Source organism: Stylophora pistillata, chromosome 1 (genome assembly GCF_964205215.1).
Source record: "Stylophora pistillata chromosome 1, jaStyPist1.2, whole genome shotgun sequence".
NCBI lineage: Eukaryota > Metazoa > Cnidaria > Anthozoa > Scleractinia > Pocilloporidae > Stylophora > Stylophora pistillata.
The window spans coordinates 6,312,501-6,327,138 of NC_142519.1; the positions used below are offsets into that span (position 1 = coordinate 6,312,501).

Below are 14,638 nucleotides of genomic sequence, written 5' to 3' on the forward strand. Positions count from 1 at the left end.
TCTCATGAAAAACTGGCATTTAATAGAAACACAACCACTACTGAGCGAACTATACGAAAATCCGCCGCTCGTATCTTACAAAAGAGGGTGGTCGCTGAAAGACATACTCGTGAGGGCTAAACTTTGAATAGGCTACTCTAACACGCGCTGGGGAGTCGTGTGGGACTGTCAACCCCATTTTACGCCACCATCTTCCTCTCCGCTACTGGAGACAACTTCGCTTCGTTCAGAAGAAGATTCACTTAACGAAACTTCAATATCTGCCATCTCCTTCGCCCACGAATACAAACAAACAGTGAGTGAAATAAACCATGCTATCGGAGTGAACACAACCAGTGACGTCATCAATCCATTTCGCTCGGTACCAGAGCCCGGACATGGTTTTGTGTAAAATTTCTTATTTGAACGGTTAAAAAATATATCTTTCGCTTCTTTTTGGCCAAAGCAAATTATCTCATGATGATCAACAAATTCAAAACTACAGGTTAGAGCAAAAATTTCACTTACGAAAATTTCGTTTCAGTAGCACTTTAAGCCTCTTAGCTCAGTGCAGTGAAACAATTATAACCATGGCTTTCTTTGAACTATCTATTGAGAACTGCTCTGCGCCAAAAATATCGCCTTAGACTCCGGGCACTTTAATATCCATCTTTCTCTTTAATAGAAAATCAAAAGAGTAAACGTGAAAATTTTGACAGAGGTTTGAAACATAAATCGAGAACACGGAGTTTTTGGCTGAGATTTAGAAGTTGTACAATTTCATAGTTGTTTGACTAACTTATTGCCTCGCACTGGGAACACTTTCCATAACAGAGACAAGTTAATTTTTCTCGTTTAGAGTCAAGCACAGACTTCATGAATTACTTCACACTGACGAGGACTTCAAAGAAGAAGATTTTACTATGGTAAGTTTATTATTTTGATTTTGGAGTAAATTCTTACAGACTTGACTTCTCAATGCATGCTGACATTTATGTCACTCGTCGTAAGAAAAAGGAAAAAGAAATGTTGTCTGTTTTGTGGATATCCAGGAAATTCATCAGTCTATCTATTCAATTCTTATTGATATTGTCTCCTAAGATATTTAAAAGGTCGTTTGGGGGGGGGGGGGGGTTTGAATAACGCTGAGTCTCCGAATACAGTAATACAAGGCATCAAATTTATTGCTTCACAATTCATCAAATAACGTCTTCGCTTTATAGAAACTGTAAGGGGGCCAGAGAGACTACATGCTGTACACTTTGCACATTTTCCCTCCGTGAAGTGCAGATGTACCGCACACAAGACATGCCTCTAATTTTGAAACTTTGTTACGACAGCTTGCACCAACAAAGAATCCATCACTAATCAATGCTATGAAATTTGTCGAAAACCCCTACAAAATGTGTGAAAGAATTCACAAGTTGGTGCAGAGCCTCATTGGGCAGTTAAAGGAGTTGATTACTCAGAAAATTTATGATCCAAGAGGTATGATTGTGCCCTCTTAGCTTTAAATTTAATTTGCATGTTATCACTACGAAGATGTCATAACATTTCCCTCTTTCTTGGAAAGAAACCAAAAGCTTTGCATTTGAAGAAGTCAGAGCATGGTACTGGTGTGGCGAGCAACCTTTCCTTCTTGGGAAAGAGCGTGCATCGTAAAGTTTGGGGTTCGAAATTCTTATGAGCCCTGAAGTGGCATTTTCCGAAGCCAGATGAAATGGAGCAATCTCATCCGACTTTCGCACAATTTAAAATGATGTTAAGGTATAATTCAAACGACAGAAATGAACTCAACTACTTTATTAAATAAAGGATGGACGTTTCTAAAGAAACTCTGGTGCTGCGTCGGTGGGGGTAACAAGGTAATTTGGTTATACCAACTAAGGTGAAATTGTCAATTGGCCACCGTAACAAGTAAAAAAGCTGACGTTTCGAGCGTTAGCCCTTCGTCAGAGCGAATGACGAAGGGCTAACGCTCGAAACGTCAGCTTTTTTATTCGTTACGGTGGCAAATTTACAATTTCAACTTAGTTGATATAACCAAATTACTTTATTAAATGACGTGTAATATTCTTACTCAGGAGCGAATCCAGAAGGCAATGCAGTGATTATGTACAATGAAGTTACTTAAGCCCTCCACGAACTACATCTTAGCTCACCACCGCACAAACTCACAGGTTTCTCCGAAGTTCATTGAAATTAACAATCTTCCACAGCAATCCTCTCTCTTGGTGTGGCTTTCTAAACAGTCAGTCACTCCCGACAACAGGAACTACCCCTACTACACAACCAAGAACTTGTATACATTAACAAAGTATCCCGGAATATTTCAGAAGCTTGCAACATAACTACTTTGATAGTATTACATCATAGCAATAAAACCTGACAATAAGTTCTGGAAAGTTCCACAGAAAGTTCATGCATACAATTCGGCATGACTAAGCATTCTAGAAATTTCTAAGTACTTATTTTTCTCTATTTAAACGTTTCAATTTTTTTTTTTTATTTATAGACCCATTCTTGTGCCAGGGTGAAACACTCGAGCTTGTGATACACAGATGGAAAAAAATAGAAAAGGTGATTTTTTGGAAAAAAATATCGACTGGAGTTAAGTTTGTGTAACTTGCTGGAGCGTAGCAAGTCATTTTTGGCTTGTAAGCCTGTTCCATACCTTGCAAGTATAGTGCGGCCGGGGAAGGTATATATATTCCAGGAAAAAAGAAATTCCGAGAAAAGCTTTAAGCCCGGGCCTGACTTGACTTGCAGGCTGAACAATGTTTCACTCTTGCAGGATTTCAAGCTAAAAAGCGGTCGGTTTGATATAAGCCTCATACCAGACATTTACGACTGTATCAAGTATGACGTACAACACAACAGGTTTGAAAACTTTAAGCCCGCGCCTGACTTGACTTGCAGGCTGAACAATGTTTCACTCTTGCAGGATTTCAAGCTAAAAAGCGGTCGGTTTGATATAAGCCTTATACCAGACATTTACGACTGTATCAAGTATGACGTACAACACAACAGGTTTGAAAACCTTAAGCCCGCGCCTGACTTGACTTGCAGGCTGAACAATGTTTCACTCTTGCAGGATTTCAAGCTAAAAAGCGGTCGGTTTGATATAAGCCTTATACCAGACATTTACGACTGTATCAAGTATGACGTACAACACAACAGGTTTGAAAACTTTAAGCCCGCGCCTGACTTGACTTGCAGGCTGAACAATGTTTCACTCTTGCAGGATTTCAAGCTAAAAAGCGGTCGGTTTGATATAAGCCTCATACCAGACATTTACGACTGTATCAAGTATGACGTACAACACAACAGGTTTGAAAACTTCAGTACATCATTTTTTTTTTTTAATTTTCGGCACTCCGCTGCTATAATTACGATGTCTTCCGTTTTTAATTAAGTTTTTTATCCTGTTTGATTGTTATGAAATTTTAGTCATCTAAACCTGACAAACAGTTTGGAGCTATACAAGTGTGCCAAAGCCTTCGCTGATATTGTAATTCCCCAGGTGAGTTCAATTCAAACAATTTTTCTCCCAATCGTTTTCTTTTTTAACGAAAACTGATGACCTCTGCGATTCCGGTGCAGTGCTCTGAACTAACAAGCCAACTGAACTAACAAGCCAACTGGGAGCTTATTATGTTGGTTTATTATAAATTCTTGAAGTTACAGCTTGTGTGAAACACAGAAACAAACGGTTTTTACGGTCAGGAAGTCCCCAGTACCCGTAACCCTTTACACCCCAACAGTGATCAGTATGCACATTCTCTACACTTTTCTCTGCTCTTTTCTTGTGGTATTAACAAGGAGAATTTAGTAAACAATGAAGAGCTTCTTTATTGAGCGTCGCTCATTTCCTAGTCTTGTGCCAAGACTTTCCACGGCCTCAGTTACACGGTAGGAGTTTGGTAAGAGAGTAATCATTTCTTTTGTACTCATGACTTTGACGTTTGATTCAGAGGTGATAGTGTAAAGAGAAATTAGATGGCGGTCACACTTGTGCTTTGATGGGCTAACCATCAAGCATTTCTCATTAACAAATAAAAATTGTTTTTCAGGAATATGGAATCACAAAAGAGGAGAAGTTGGGTGTCTCCCAAAGTGTTTGCATGAGGCTGTTGAAGAAGATCAGCGGAGATCTGCGACATGCTGACAAGACAGACACCCATACTCGTCTTGATCCTGAGTAAGCGGTTTAATATGTCGTTAGTTTCCCTTAGATACTTGCTTACTGAACGGCCTATCTCCACCCTATCTCCACCCCGGACCCGAACCAAATCGCTTTGTGAGCTTTGTTGTTTAGGATTTGCGAGGCAATATGTTTACAATTTTTGTAAATTTGTAATATGGTATTTTGCCATGTTTTTTGTTCATAGCCATATACAGAGTGTAGAAGCTCTAAATCGCCACGTGCGGACAAGGTTGTACTTTACCAGTGAGAGTCACGTGCACTCGTTGGTAAATGCCCTAAGATATGGAAACCTCTTTGAAGTAAGCATATCTATAAAGTGTTGATTCTTCTAAGTGCGGACAACACCACATCTTTAGAACTATACCCAAATTCTCACAACTTTTGTGCAGTACCAAACGGCTCCACTCAACGCAGCGGTCAAACGTCGGGCACGCGTGAGGGAATCTATTCTGGCCAGCCGTACACCAATTTCCCATTCAGGGGGCATGTTTTTGATGTTGTTGTTGTTGTTGTTGTTTTTTTTTTTTAAAGCGCTCCCTCTGCGCGGTCCCTGCAATCAAAGCAAAGATGACACGAAAACGAGCCAATCAGCGCCAAAAATAAAACCAACAAACTGCTCGCTGCACTGAAAACTTGTGTGACACAGTCACGATTTGTTTAATTTTGCGTGTGACTATCCGAGAGTTTGAGAAACCAATCAGAAAGCTTAGTAACACAAATCTGTTGTTGTTGTTTTTTTTAATTTTGTGAGAAAGTCAGTGCGGTTAATTTTTTTCTTAATGCGTAACCCACCGTAGGAAATTCCGGATAACCAGTGGCAGAGTGCTGTTGACTTCTTAGCAGAAGTTCCAGAGCTAAGCTACATGACTCAGATCGTGCTGTTGTTGTATGAAGACCCCAAGGCTGATCTTTTGTCTGATAAGCGATTTCATGTGGAGCTGCTCTTTAGCCCCGGAGCCAAGACTATGGATGATCCAGAGTTTTTAACATGTGGTTCCCCAAGGAACCCCAGTACGGCTTCTGTCCTTAGTTTTGCAACAATTGACACAGACTTGGACGACATTGAAGTATTTGAGCCTTATGATGAAAGTGTTTACACCGAAAATGATACGCCACGATCTGAGATTGGACTTGATGACTACAATGATGATAGCATCAGCGAAGGTGCAACTCCTTCTTTAGTTGGCAGTGGAGATTTCAAGCGTAGCTTAGGTGAGTCAACTGATTTATAATTTGTCACTTCCTCGACCTAGAAAAATCAAGTCAAGTTATTTTCGAGTTCTGTTTGGAAGAATCCGCAGCTTGGCGATGAACACGCTATGCGTCGGCCCTGCAGGGAGCCCGATTTTTTTAAGGTCCTGGTAAATTTGCCGGTTCGAAACCGTGTTTTGAATCTAAGGTCTAAGAATGTAAGAAGTTCTTATCTTGAAATTCGCTCGAGTCGGTTTCTTCCCAAAGTCTTTTTATTTTCATTTTTTAATTACAAAACTACGAATGTCTTAATCTTGAACTAAGGCGAACACTGGAAACAAAGCGCAGCTTTTCGGGACCGACAATCTCCGGAAATTTCGAGAAACGGTCTTTAGCTGGCTCAGGAAGTTGTATCATTACACGACTCGGGCAGTCACAGGGCCAATAACTAAAATCAACCAATCAAAATGCTCTTTTGCCGGTCCAATATTCTCTAAGTATTGGACCGGGCACTGTCCCGAATGGTCCCGAATGATACCGCACTTGTGTCCCTTTGAACTTCAGTCGTATAATAAATCTCTTATTAACCAAGCTTGCTCTGGACCGTACTGGAAGAATATCGGCCCTCGGTCTTTTTTGTACGGACCTCGCTGCGCTCGGTCTGTACTGTCAAGACCTCGGGCCGATATTCTCCCAGTACGGCCCTCGCGCTTGGTTAATAAGATATATATTATTGTAGCAAATCGTAAGGGAAAATTTGGTGAAATGCTTGAGGTTACATTGCCATGGAGCAGCATCCAAAGAGAGTAGAAATACACGTTCTCCCCAGGTACCTCATGAATCGTGTGCAGACTTAGCTTATTAAGAGAATCTGGCTTTTCCGAGTCATTTAGATACAGCTCAGTCGAATGATTCCTGTCGTTATTTTTGAGTTAACCATTTCACTCCTAAGTGAAATGGTGAACTCAAAAGGAGTAGAAATTACTCCTATCGGGTAATTTCTACTCCTATCGGGTAATTTCTACCTACAATGTCAACAGGTTTTAGTTTTATCCGTTCATAATTTTCTTTCGCACTCGTTCCAGAACGTTCATCAGACAAATCAAAGCCTGCTGCTTGCAAGCGCGTCAGTTTTGAACCACTACGCGAAGGAGAAGTTCACTTGAATTACTGTCTAAACCGGACTGATGAATCATGGTCTCTCTTAAGCTTGCCAAGAAGAAGAAGTAACACTGGTAGGGAAAATTTCCATGTGCTTATCTGTCACAAACCGCCATCGAAATTGTGCAATTACCTTTTAGGGGTTAAATTAATAATTATAGTAAAATGAGATTAAAAGCTTGTCTAAGCTACAGTGGAATTACGCCATTTTCGGGGATAAGTTAAAATTAATGTTTAATTTCCTTCGTTTTTAAAGAAAAAAACGCCATATAGTTCTAAGGATTATGAAACCGGCGGTTTTCCTTCAATGCAAAAAAAGAATTAACTTACTATTTCTCCCCCTCTCTCACCCCGTCAGGTTTAAGTATGGTTAAAACTGATTTTTTTTTTAGAAACAGTCACAGATGCAACACGTGAAGAGGAAGACCCTTTACCCACGAGGCAAAGCGCTCCGATGAAACCAACCTACTCTCAGGACGTGCATGATGACCATGCAAAACAGCAGGCTCAACCAAAGGAAGAGGAAAGCGCCACTACCGATAGTGGTACTGGAAGTGGAAGCAGTGGAAGAACTCAAGAACTTCCTGGTAAGGTCATCTAGCCTCGTCTGCCGAAATCTAGCCTATTCATTGCTAATTCTAAATTGGTAAGAGGTGAGTTGAAAATACGCTGGCTGAGCGGTTGGCACGCTGAATTTGGGACCGTTAGGTCCTGGTTCGAGCTTTGGCTGGGTCATTGCGTGTCTCTCTCCACCCAGAGGTAAAAGGAAATAGATCCTGCCGAAGTGTCAGGGAATTCTGACAAAATGCTGAGGGATAATCTGTGATAGACCGACATTCTATCCGAAAAAAGTAGCTACATACAAACATAAGCTCTTGTAGTTATGTGAGTCAGTCGCATAAGCAGACTTTCCTTCAGCAGTTATCCACCCTATACAGCAATTTTCAATCGAGTGTCGAAAATAATCCGGGACTATTTGTTTAAGCTTTACTTCGCTCTGTGACTGGTCCAGAAAACTCGCACCACTCTCCCAACCTATCAGATTCAAACTAAATTCAATCACGACTTTGTGCGTTTTCCCGCGCTTTAGGTAGTTTGGTTGTTTTTTTCTTTGAGTTCCTATTGGCTCCTTTCTCCTGATTGGCCGTTGTGATTACTTTGGTTTTGGTTTCGACACTTTTTTACGAAAAGTACTCTATATTGAAAATTGATTCTCTATACGGGATATGCAGATCTTGTTACAGGATTATAGTGCAGCAGAATGGAAGTTTTAAAGGTGATGTTTACTTTGTAGGTGGTTTATCTCAAGAAGACATATCTGTCTTTGGTCCTCGCGAACGAGCGACTAGCTTTGAACTGGTGCGCGAGGAAGACGACAATCAAGTCGGAGATCAACTACAGAGGTTTGACGAGTCCTATGTAACTACCATTGAAAGACCTATTGCAAGAAGATACAGTTTTGGTAAGGAAAAAGTAAAATTACCCCACGATAACTTTAGGTGCACTGTAACGGTAAAATCGTATAATCACGTCTAATGCTGCACAGCCAAATTCCGCAGTCTTTGTTTTTTTTTTTTTTCTCGTTTATTCAAATAAGCCATGTAGATTTTCTTTCTAATAGTAATAGTAATAGTAATAGTAATCAAAGTTTAATGTCTTTACGTGGGGCATGGTTACCCATATTGCCCGAGCCAGAGGCTCATGTATAAAACGCAAGACAACAACCCACCCATCCCACCCCAGGGGAGGACATCCATCACGGTAATCTCGTGCGTGGGAAATTAACGTCTCCTACCCCTAACCCTGCAGGAGACGGGACCTCCATTTGTTCGTCCCTATCCGAGAAGACTAGAATATCTAAACCATTTCTTGATGTTATAGAAAGGCAGCATATTCTTCTCAATTATTTTAAGACGTTGAGTGTTGGTCCGAAACTCTCCCTGACTAAAGTCTAAAGCTTGAAATGTTAGCTTCATAAGTGAGTAGCCGGAAAACCAGAAATTCGCAGATGCTAAAGATCCCTTTATTTAGGTATGCCATTGGGCAGAAAACTTTCCACTATAGGGCAGTAAACATATGGAATAAATTAAATAATAATTTTAAGTTATGCATTGATATTAATAGTTTTAGGAATAAGCTTAGAGGGGCACGTTCAGACAAATTTAAGAGGAAGGAATGATATTTTAATTATTTTAATTGTTATTTAGTAATTTGTATAATTACGCTTTGTATAATTATAATTATGTTTTTGTTTTTTGTATTTGACGCTGAAAAGCCCTTTGGGGAAGTGGTCAATAAATATGTAATTATGTATGTATAAACTCTTTACGGTGGCCGATTCACATTATCAGCTCAGTTGATAAAACAAAAATTATCTTCTTATACGCCTTCCCTCCTTACCAACACAGCACCGAAGTTTCTTTAGAAACTTACCGCCTCAACCCCTAAGTAATTAAGTCCCAACGTTTTTATCAGAGAATGAGTTTAAGAAAGTGCTTTCTTGTTTCTGTGTTTTTGACGACCGCGCAGAAAGACACATATTTTAAAAAGGGTTATACAATTTTTCTATATTTTCACCTGTAAGTCTCGTCGATTGGCTCGCTTTGGACATAGATATACGTTATTGACCGAGCGCGAGGTCAAGATGGCCGAGTTCTTTTTTGCGTTTATATGGACTTAGACGAAGTCGAGGTCCATAAAGACGCAAAAAAAAAAAAAAAAAAAAAAAAAAAAAAAAAAAAAGAACGAGGAGTTTTCTATAAAGCAAAAATATTTCGCTTTAATAAGAATTAAGGATGATTTTTGTTCGAGAGCTAGGGGAGAAAGCCAACTGTGTTTGTAGCACAACGAACCCACGAGAGTCGTTTATGTTTTCCTTGTTTTAACTGTCTTCTGCCGCTCTTTGCGACTTCATCGCCGACATTTTCCAAAAGGTACGAACTTTATAAGTACGCTTCATGCACTTTGTTTCTTGTGCAGGATCAAAGCAGGCAATCTCGAGCGGGCAATCTCAAGCGGGCAAGATGGGCCCAGCTTGCCCGCTCGGGTAGCCAATCAGAACACAGGACTCGCTGCATATTGCTCACGGGGCTGCCAGCCATATAATAAATATGCGTTATTAACCAAGCGTGAGGTTAAGATGGCTGGATATTGGCCGAGTTCTTTTTTCGCATTTTATTTGAATTTTATTTTTAATTTGTATAGGTAATCACATGATTTCGAGTGCAATTTGGAATAAATAAGCACGAGTGAATTTTTTCAAAGACTAACAAAATTGCATGAGCCCGTAGGGTGAGTGCAATTTGTGGTCTTTGAAAAAATTTACAATTGCTTATTTATTCCAAATTGCACGAGAAAATCATGTGATTATCTATTAATAATATGCATGAAAAAATACGAGGTAGCTTCTCATAACTACGCAGAAGAAAAGCGCGCGCATCACGTGCAAAAATAATGTATTCAAACCCTGCAAGTGACATTGACCTTGACGTTGACCTTGATATTGACAGTGACCAATCATTCTGACCAATCAGAATGTCTGGTTTGTTTCTTTCTTTGCACTGAATTAACCCTCTTCTGCACTGAATTAACTGAAAACTGCATTCATCTTAACCAATCAGAACTGAAAAAATTTTTTCATGTATATTATTATATTTGAAATTTAAGTGAATCTTTTAATTAATATATGAGGATATTAAGATTCCAGCTTGTTCAAGTGGACAAACACGTATTTCACAGGTTTTTTGGTTTGTAGGTGTTTTAAAAACTCCGCCCGACGTCTTAAACCCAAGCAAGCGTAAGATCAGCTTCGAGCTGGTTCGTAACGATGGAAAAGGTAACTTTGATGGTTTCTCAGACCCAGCTAATGAGTCTCCTACTCCATCAAGAATATCAGCAAGGAAAATAAGTTCAGGTCAGGGGAAGTTTTTTTGCCTGTTAATGAATTTCGATTGAAATTTTACCTCTAGATAACAAGCAGTCCCTTCTTTCAACGGAGTCTGTCGCTTGATTCTAAAGTAGTATGTAGATGTAAGCGCACCGCACTGGACTCTGGGACTCTGAGCGTGAGGCGCGGTACTTTTTGTCCCAGAAGTCTACACGGCTCTCTAACTTCTATTTTCTTCTCGCCAATTTTTTTTTTGGACTCGCACAACAGACATTGCCGTTAAGAAGGGAATGCTCCTAGTTTATCTTACTACAAACTGTTATCTGCTTGGCGAGAACACTGTTTTGTAGTCTCCATTTGACTTTCCTTATAACCTAGTGGGCAAAAGTACTAGATACTGATTGGCTAAGACAGAGGGAGATTTTCCATAATTTTGTTAATTGCGCCGCGGGCAAAGTTACTTGAAACTGAAAACATTGGAAAGGCTTAAGTTTATCTTACTTAGCCCTAAGGTCTCGTGCAACTTTGTTGTTTTTGAAAAATTTACTCGTGCTAACACCAAATTTGCACTCGAAATGTGGTATTACCTACATCGCATGTTTCGTCGTAAAATTAAGTATTAAAATCGCTTTTGTTCGTCGCTGCGCGACTCGTGTAATTTCTGCAGCGTGATATTATTCCTTAATTTTACACGGCCCCATACGATTACCTATGTAGCACATATTAAACGTGCAAGTTTCGGCTCATTCCACCCCGTTTAAGGCCCTGTATTACAGTGGTTCCGGAATAAACCAAGTATTTCGATGAACTGTTTGATAAGTAAACTCAAGGTTTTCCGCCATTTCGGCCCTTTTTCAAGAGACATGAAGATTTTCAGCCTCCTTTTCCCCTTAGCCCCTAACATCAGAATCCATATTCTCCATACACTTTTCTATACATTTCCTTTGGTACTGTCAAGGAGAATGTTTTCAGCAATCAAAGCTTCGGTTGGCGACCATGCCCCCTTTTTTTTCATGGTCTAAGTGAATTACTCTGAGGATTTACAGGGTTAATCATCGGGAAAATAAGCGGTTTTCAAAGAAAAACAAGGTAAAGTAGATCAAAAATCTCTCAACGCTCGATTTATGTAGATCCGTCTCCTGGATCTAGTAATTAGTTAATTTGGTTAGGCAGGGGACGTTAAAGAACCCACTCACGAGATTACTGTGATGTGGTCTGGCCTGTTTACTGGGAATTGGGGGGAGGGGGCATCTTCAAATAAGTTTCCTTCGATTGTTTGTAAACTGCTGATGCAGTCCGGCCAAAGTCCCCCGCAAAGTGTTGTGATGCGCATTTGATCATATCCACATGTTAATTTGCGCAATATAAATATTAAATTATTATTATTAATTATAAAGTATTTACATAATTTATGCAGGAACTGCAAGTTCTGCAATTTATGCCTTACAAAGTCTCACGCACGCTATTCAGAGTACTTTGGTTGTTAGGCCTCATTCCCTCGCGAACCGGCGCACTTCAAAGAGTCGCAAGCCACCTAGTAAGTACTTGTTTCGTTTTCATTTTGGAATAGCCTTTACGCATTCAAGATATTGCCGAAAACTCACCCCTACAGGGCTTGTTTGCACTAGACTTTACTCAAATCTTTGTCATTCTTTTCTTTTGACCTTAATTGTTTTGGGAATCTCATTACGATTCAATCCCAACCCGCACACTAGCGAGGCTTGGGGTTGAAATTGGCTTTCATAACCGGAGGATGTGTAGTACATCAGAGAAAATAAATCGCACCCGTTTTGTCATAGCGCTTCTCAATAAAAAATCCGACAACTTAAAATTGCCATTACATGAAATTGTTCTTTGATATTGGGTTATCATAAATAAAAGAGTACTCAGACCCCCCCACCCACCCACCCACCCACCCACCCACCCACCACTCCCCCATCGAACTTTTGTTGGATACAAATGATCAAGAGACTCACAATCCTCAACATGATGTTAATATTTTTGAAGTTTTTATGCTGAAATGTTTATCTAAATTATTCTTAAGTTGCAGTGCGTTATGAAGAAATGACCAAAGTGGGATCATTGAACCCTCTTCGCACTCTACACGATGCTGTTCCACTTAAAGAGATGGACAATTTCTTTGACACATTTACTGGGAAGAAATGTTTTACTCCTACACTTACTTCACGCTCAAGGACTAACTCCACGGAGAGTAACGTCTCAGAATTGTCCAAAGAAGCAACTGAAAACTTGGATTCTTCATAATACTGATTTATCATTGAGAGAGATCTGGAACACTATTAACGGGAACACCATTGAAAAGACAAGGACTAAAATTATGCTGTCTGTCCTCCCGGTGACCGTTTTTGCAATGTTTGAAATATGAATTTGTTTTTAAAATGCTACACTTTCCTATTTTTCTACTACAAGGATTAGAACAAGTCATAAGAAAATTTACCATTTGTGTGTGCAGCAAACGTAGTCTATCCGTTGGCCCATTCTCATTATCAACTCTGTTGATAAAAACAAACTGTGTCTTGTGATAACGTCCACGGAAGCAGCACCACAGTTTCTTTGGAAGCTCCCCTTCGATTCTCAATGTAGGCGAAACCTCGTTACCAGGATCACTCTTCTGCCCGGCCCGCTGGAGAAGAGAGAGTGCTTGAAAGGAGTTTTATTAGGTATAGTCAAGTTTCTTCGGTTGTTTCTCCCCTATCCACAGGCCTTTCTCAGGTCGTGACTCGTGCACAGAAATGTAACGTAGAATCCCTTCCTGATTTTACCTTTGAAAGCTTTCCACAAAGTAGTATGAATAAGCAGAAGTTAAGGAGTCTGGAAAGACGCAGAAACTTTGCTGACCAACTTTCAACTTTATTTCAAATTCTTTAACTCATGGCCTATGACATTACCATTTCAACTTTGTTGATATATCCAAATTATTTCGTTACCCCCACCGACGCAGCCCCAAACAGTTTCTTTAGAAACTATCAGCCTATGACATTACTGCCGATCAAACTTGCGCAGTCGCAATTCGATCCTTTCTCTTGAAGACAATTTTTTTAAGAAGTGAAGATTCGTGATATAAATAGTGATTTATTCCACATGTTGTGAAAAATTTTTACATGCATAGATGTATATGTTGTAGTTCAATTTTATACTTGGTTCAAAATTTATTTTCTTTTGTTCTCGGTCATGTTAATGTATGATAATGAGTTTGAAACAAAAGAAAATAAAAATTTGAACCAAGGATAAAATTGAACTACAACATATACATGAAACCTAATTAATTACAAGCAAGGCTGTTGAAGCAAAAATTGTTTGATTAACAGATAGGAAAAATGGAGAGCGAAAGTACTTCTGTTGAACAAGCTTGTTATTGAAAGTTGCGTTGTGAAAATTATTTTGTACATATCAGTACAGGTCGATTCTACGAAATATCGAGCAAAATATTGTAAGATACGAATTAATAAGTAAAAATATTACAAGCTATTTCTATTCAGTGTTTCCTGTGTTACCAAAAGTAGTAGTGTGTTTCTCGCCTGCGATTTAATCTGTTTCTGGTGCATCAACGGGCCGGTCCTACTTAACTTGAAAGGGTGCACCCTATTTCTCACACGGCGCGAAAACTTTCGTCCTCTTCTCGAGGTGATCTTTGACGTTCTAAAGCAAGTGGAACACAGAGTTACTAACGATGGGAAATGATTTAAATATGGCGCGTTTTGCTCCTCGCGCACCTTCCTCGGATGGGTGGCTTACTTGTTCCTCTATTATTGGCAAGATTGTAGCTATTTTATTTAGCATTTCAAAACATCACTTCCCGCTTTAATTTTGGTTATTACTCTCTGTTCGGCAACCAATAATGTTTTGCAAAGGATTCCAAATTGGTTACTAGGAGCCCTGGACACCGGAAGCTGAAAAAACCCGTCGTAAAACTTAGTAGCCTTAAACTACAGCCTTGAAGGAAGCCAAGGACCCCTATACGAAATTTGAAAGATCTTGCCTTCCTAATCTCGCCAATGAAAGTGAAATTTCCATAAGTTCATGAGCCGAAATTTTCCACCCCCAGCTAAGGGAAAAGGCCCTGGGATCGAGGATGGAAATTTTCCTTACAGAATTTTGGACCAGCATGGTAGATCAAGCTTTTCTTATATGACATATCTATCTCTTCCTAATATGCAGCTGACCCCACTTAGCAAGAAATGCGGCCTTTTCGC

The 14,638-nt window shown here is 39.7% G+C and overlaps 1 protein-coding gene across 1 annotated transcript in view; it reads left to right on the top strand.

Moving 5' to 3' along the window:
* Nucleotides 1-13,913, top strand: part of LOC111335941 (inositol hexakisphosphate and diphosphoinositol-pentakisphosphate kinase 2) — a 31,237-nt gene extending 17,324 nt beyond the window's left edge. The window contains exons 12-25 of the mRNA XM_088732568.1: nucleotides 839-905; nucleotides 1,320-1,467; nucleotides 2,495-2,559; nucleotides 2,774-2,859; nucleotides 3,430-3,502; nucleotides 4,053-4,180; nucleotides 4,371-4,485; nucleotides 4,984-5,398; nucleotides 6,463-6,612; nucleotides 6,931-7,125; nucleotides 7,833-8,000; nucleotides 10,293-10,451; nucleotides 11,842-11,961; nucleotides 12,469-13,913. Coding sequence (XP_088588694.1) covers nucleotides 839-905; nucleotides 1,320-1,467; nucleotides 2,495-2,559; nucleotides 2,774-2,859; nucleotides 3,430-3,502; nucleotides 4,053-4,180; nucleotides 4,371-4,485; nucleotides 4,984-5,398; nucleotides 6,463-6,612; nucleotides 6,931-7,125; nucleotides 7,833-8,000; nucleotides 10,293-10,451; nucleotides 11,842-11,961; nucleotides 12,469-12,689 — 2,110 coding nt within the window. The 3' untranslated portion in view covers nucleotides 12,690-13,913. The remainder of the gene's footprint in view (nucleotides 1-838; nucleotides 906-1,319; nucleotides 1,468-2,494; nucleotides 2,560-2,773; nucleotides 2,860-3,429; nucleotides 3,503-4,052; nucleotides 4,181-4,370; nucleotides 4,486-4,983; nucleotides 5,399-6,462; nucleotides 6,613-6,930; nucleotides 7,126-7,832; nucleotides 8,001-10,292; nucleotides 10,452-11,841; nucleotides 11,962-12,468) is intronic.
* The last annotated feature ends 725 nt before the right edge of the window (nucleotides 13,914-14,638 follow it).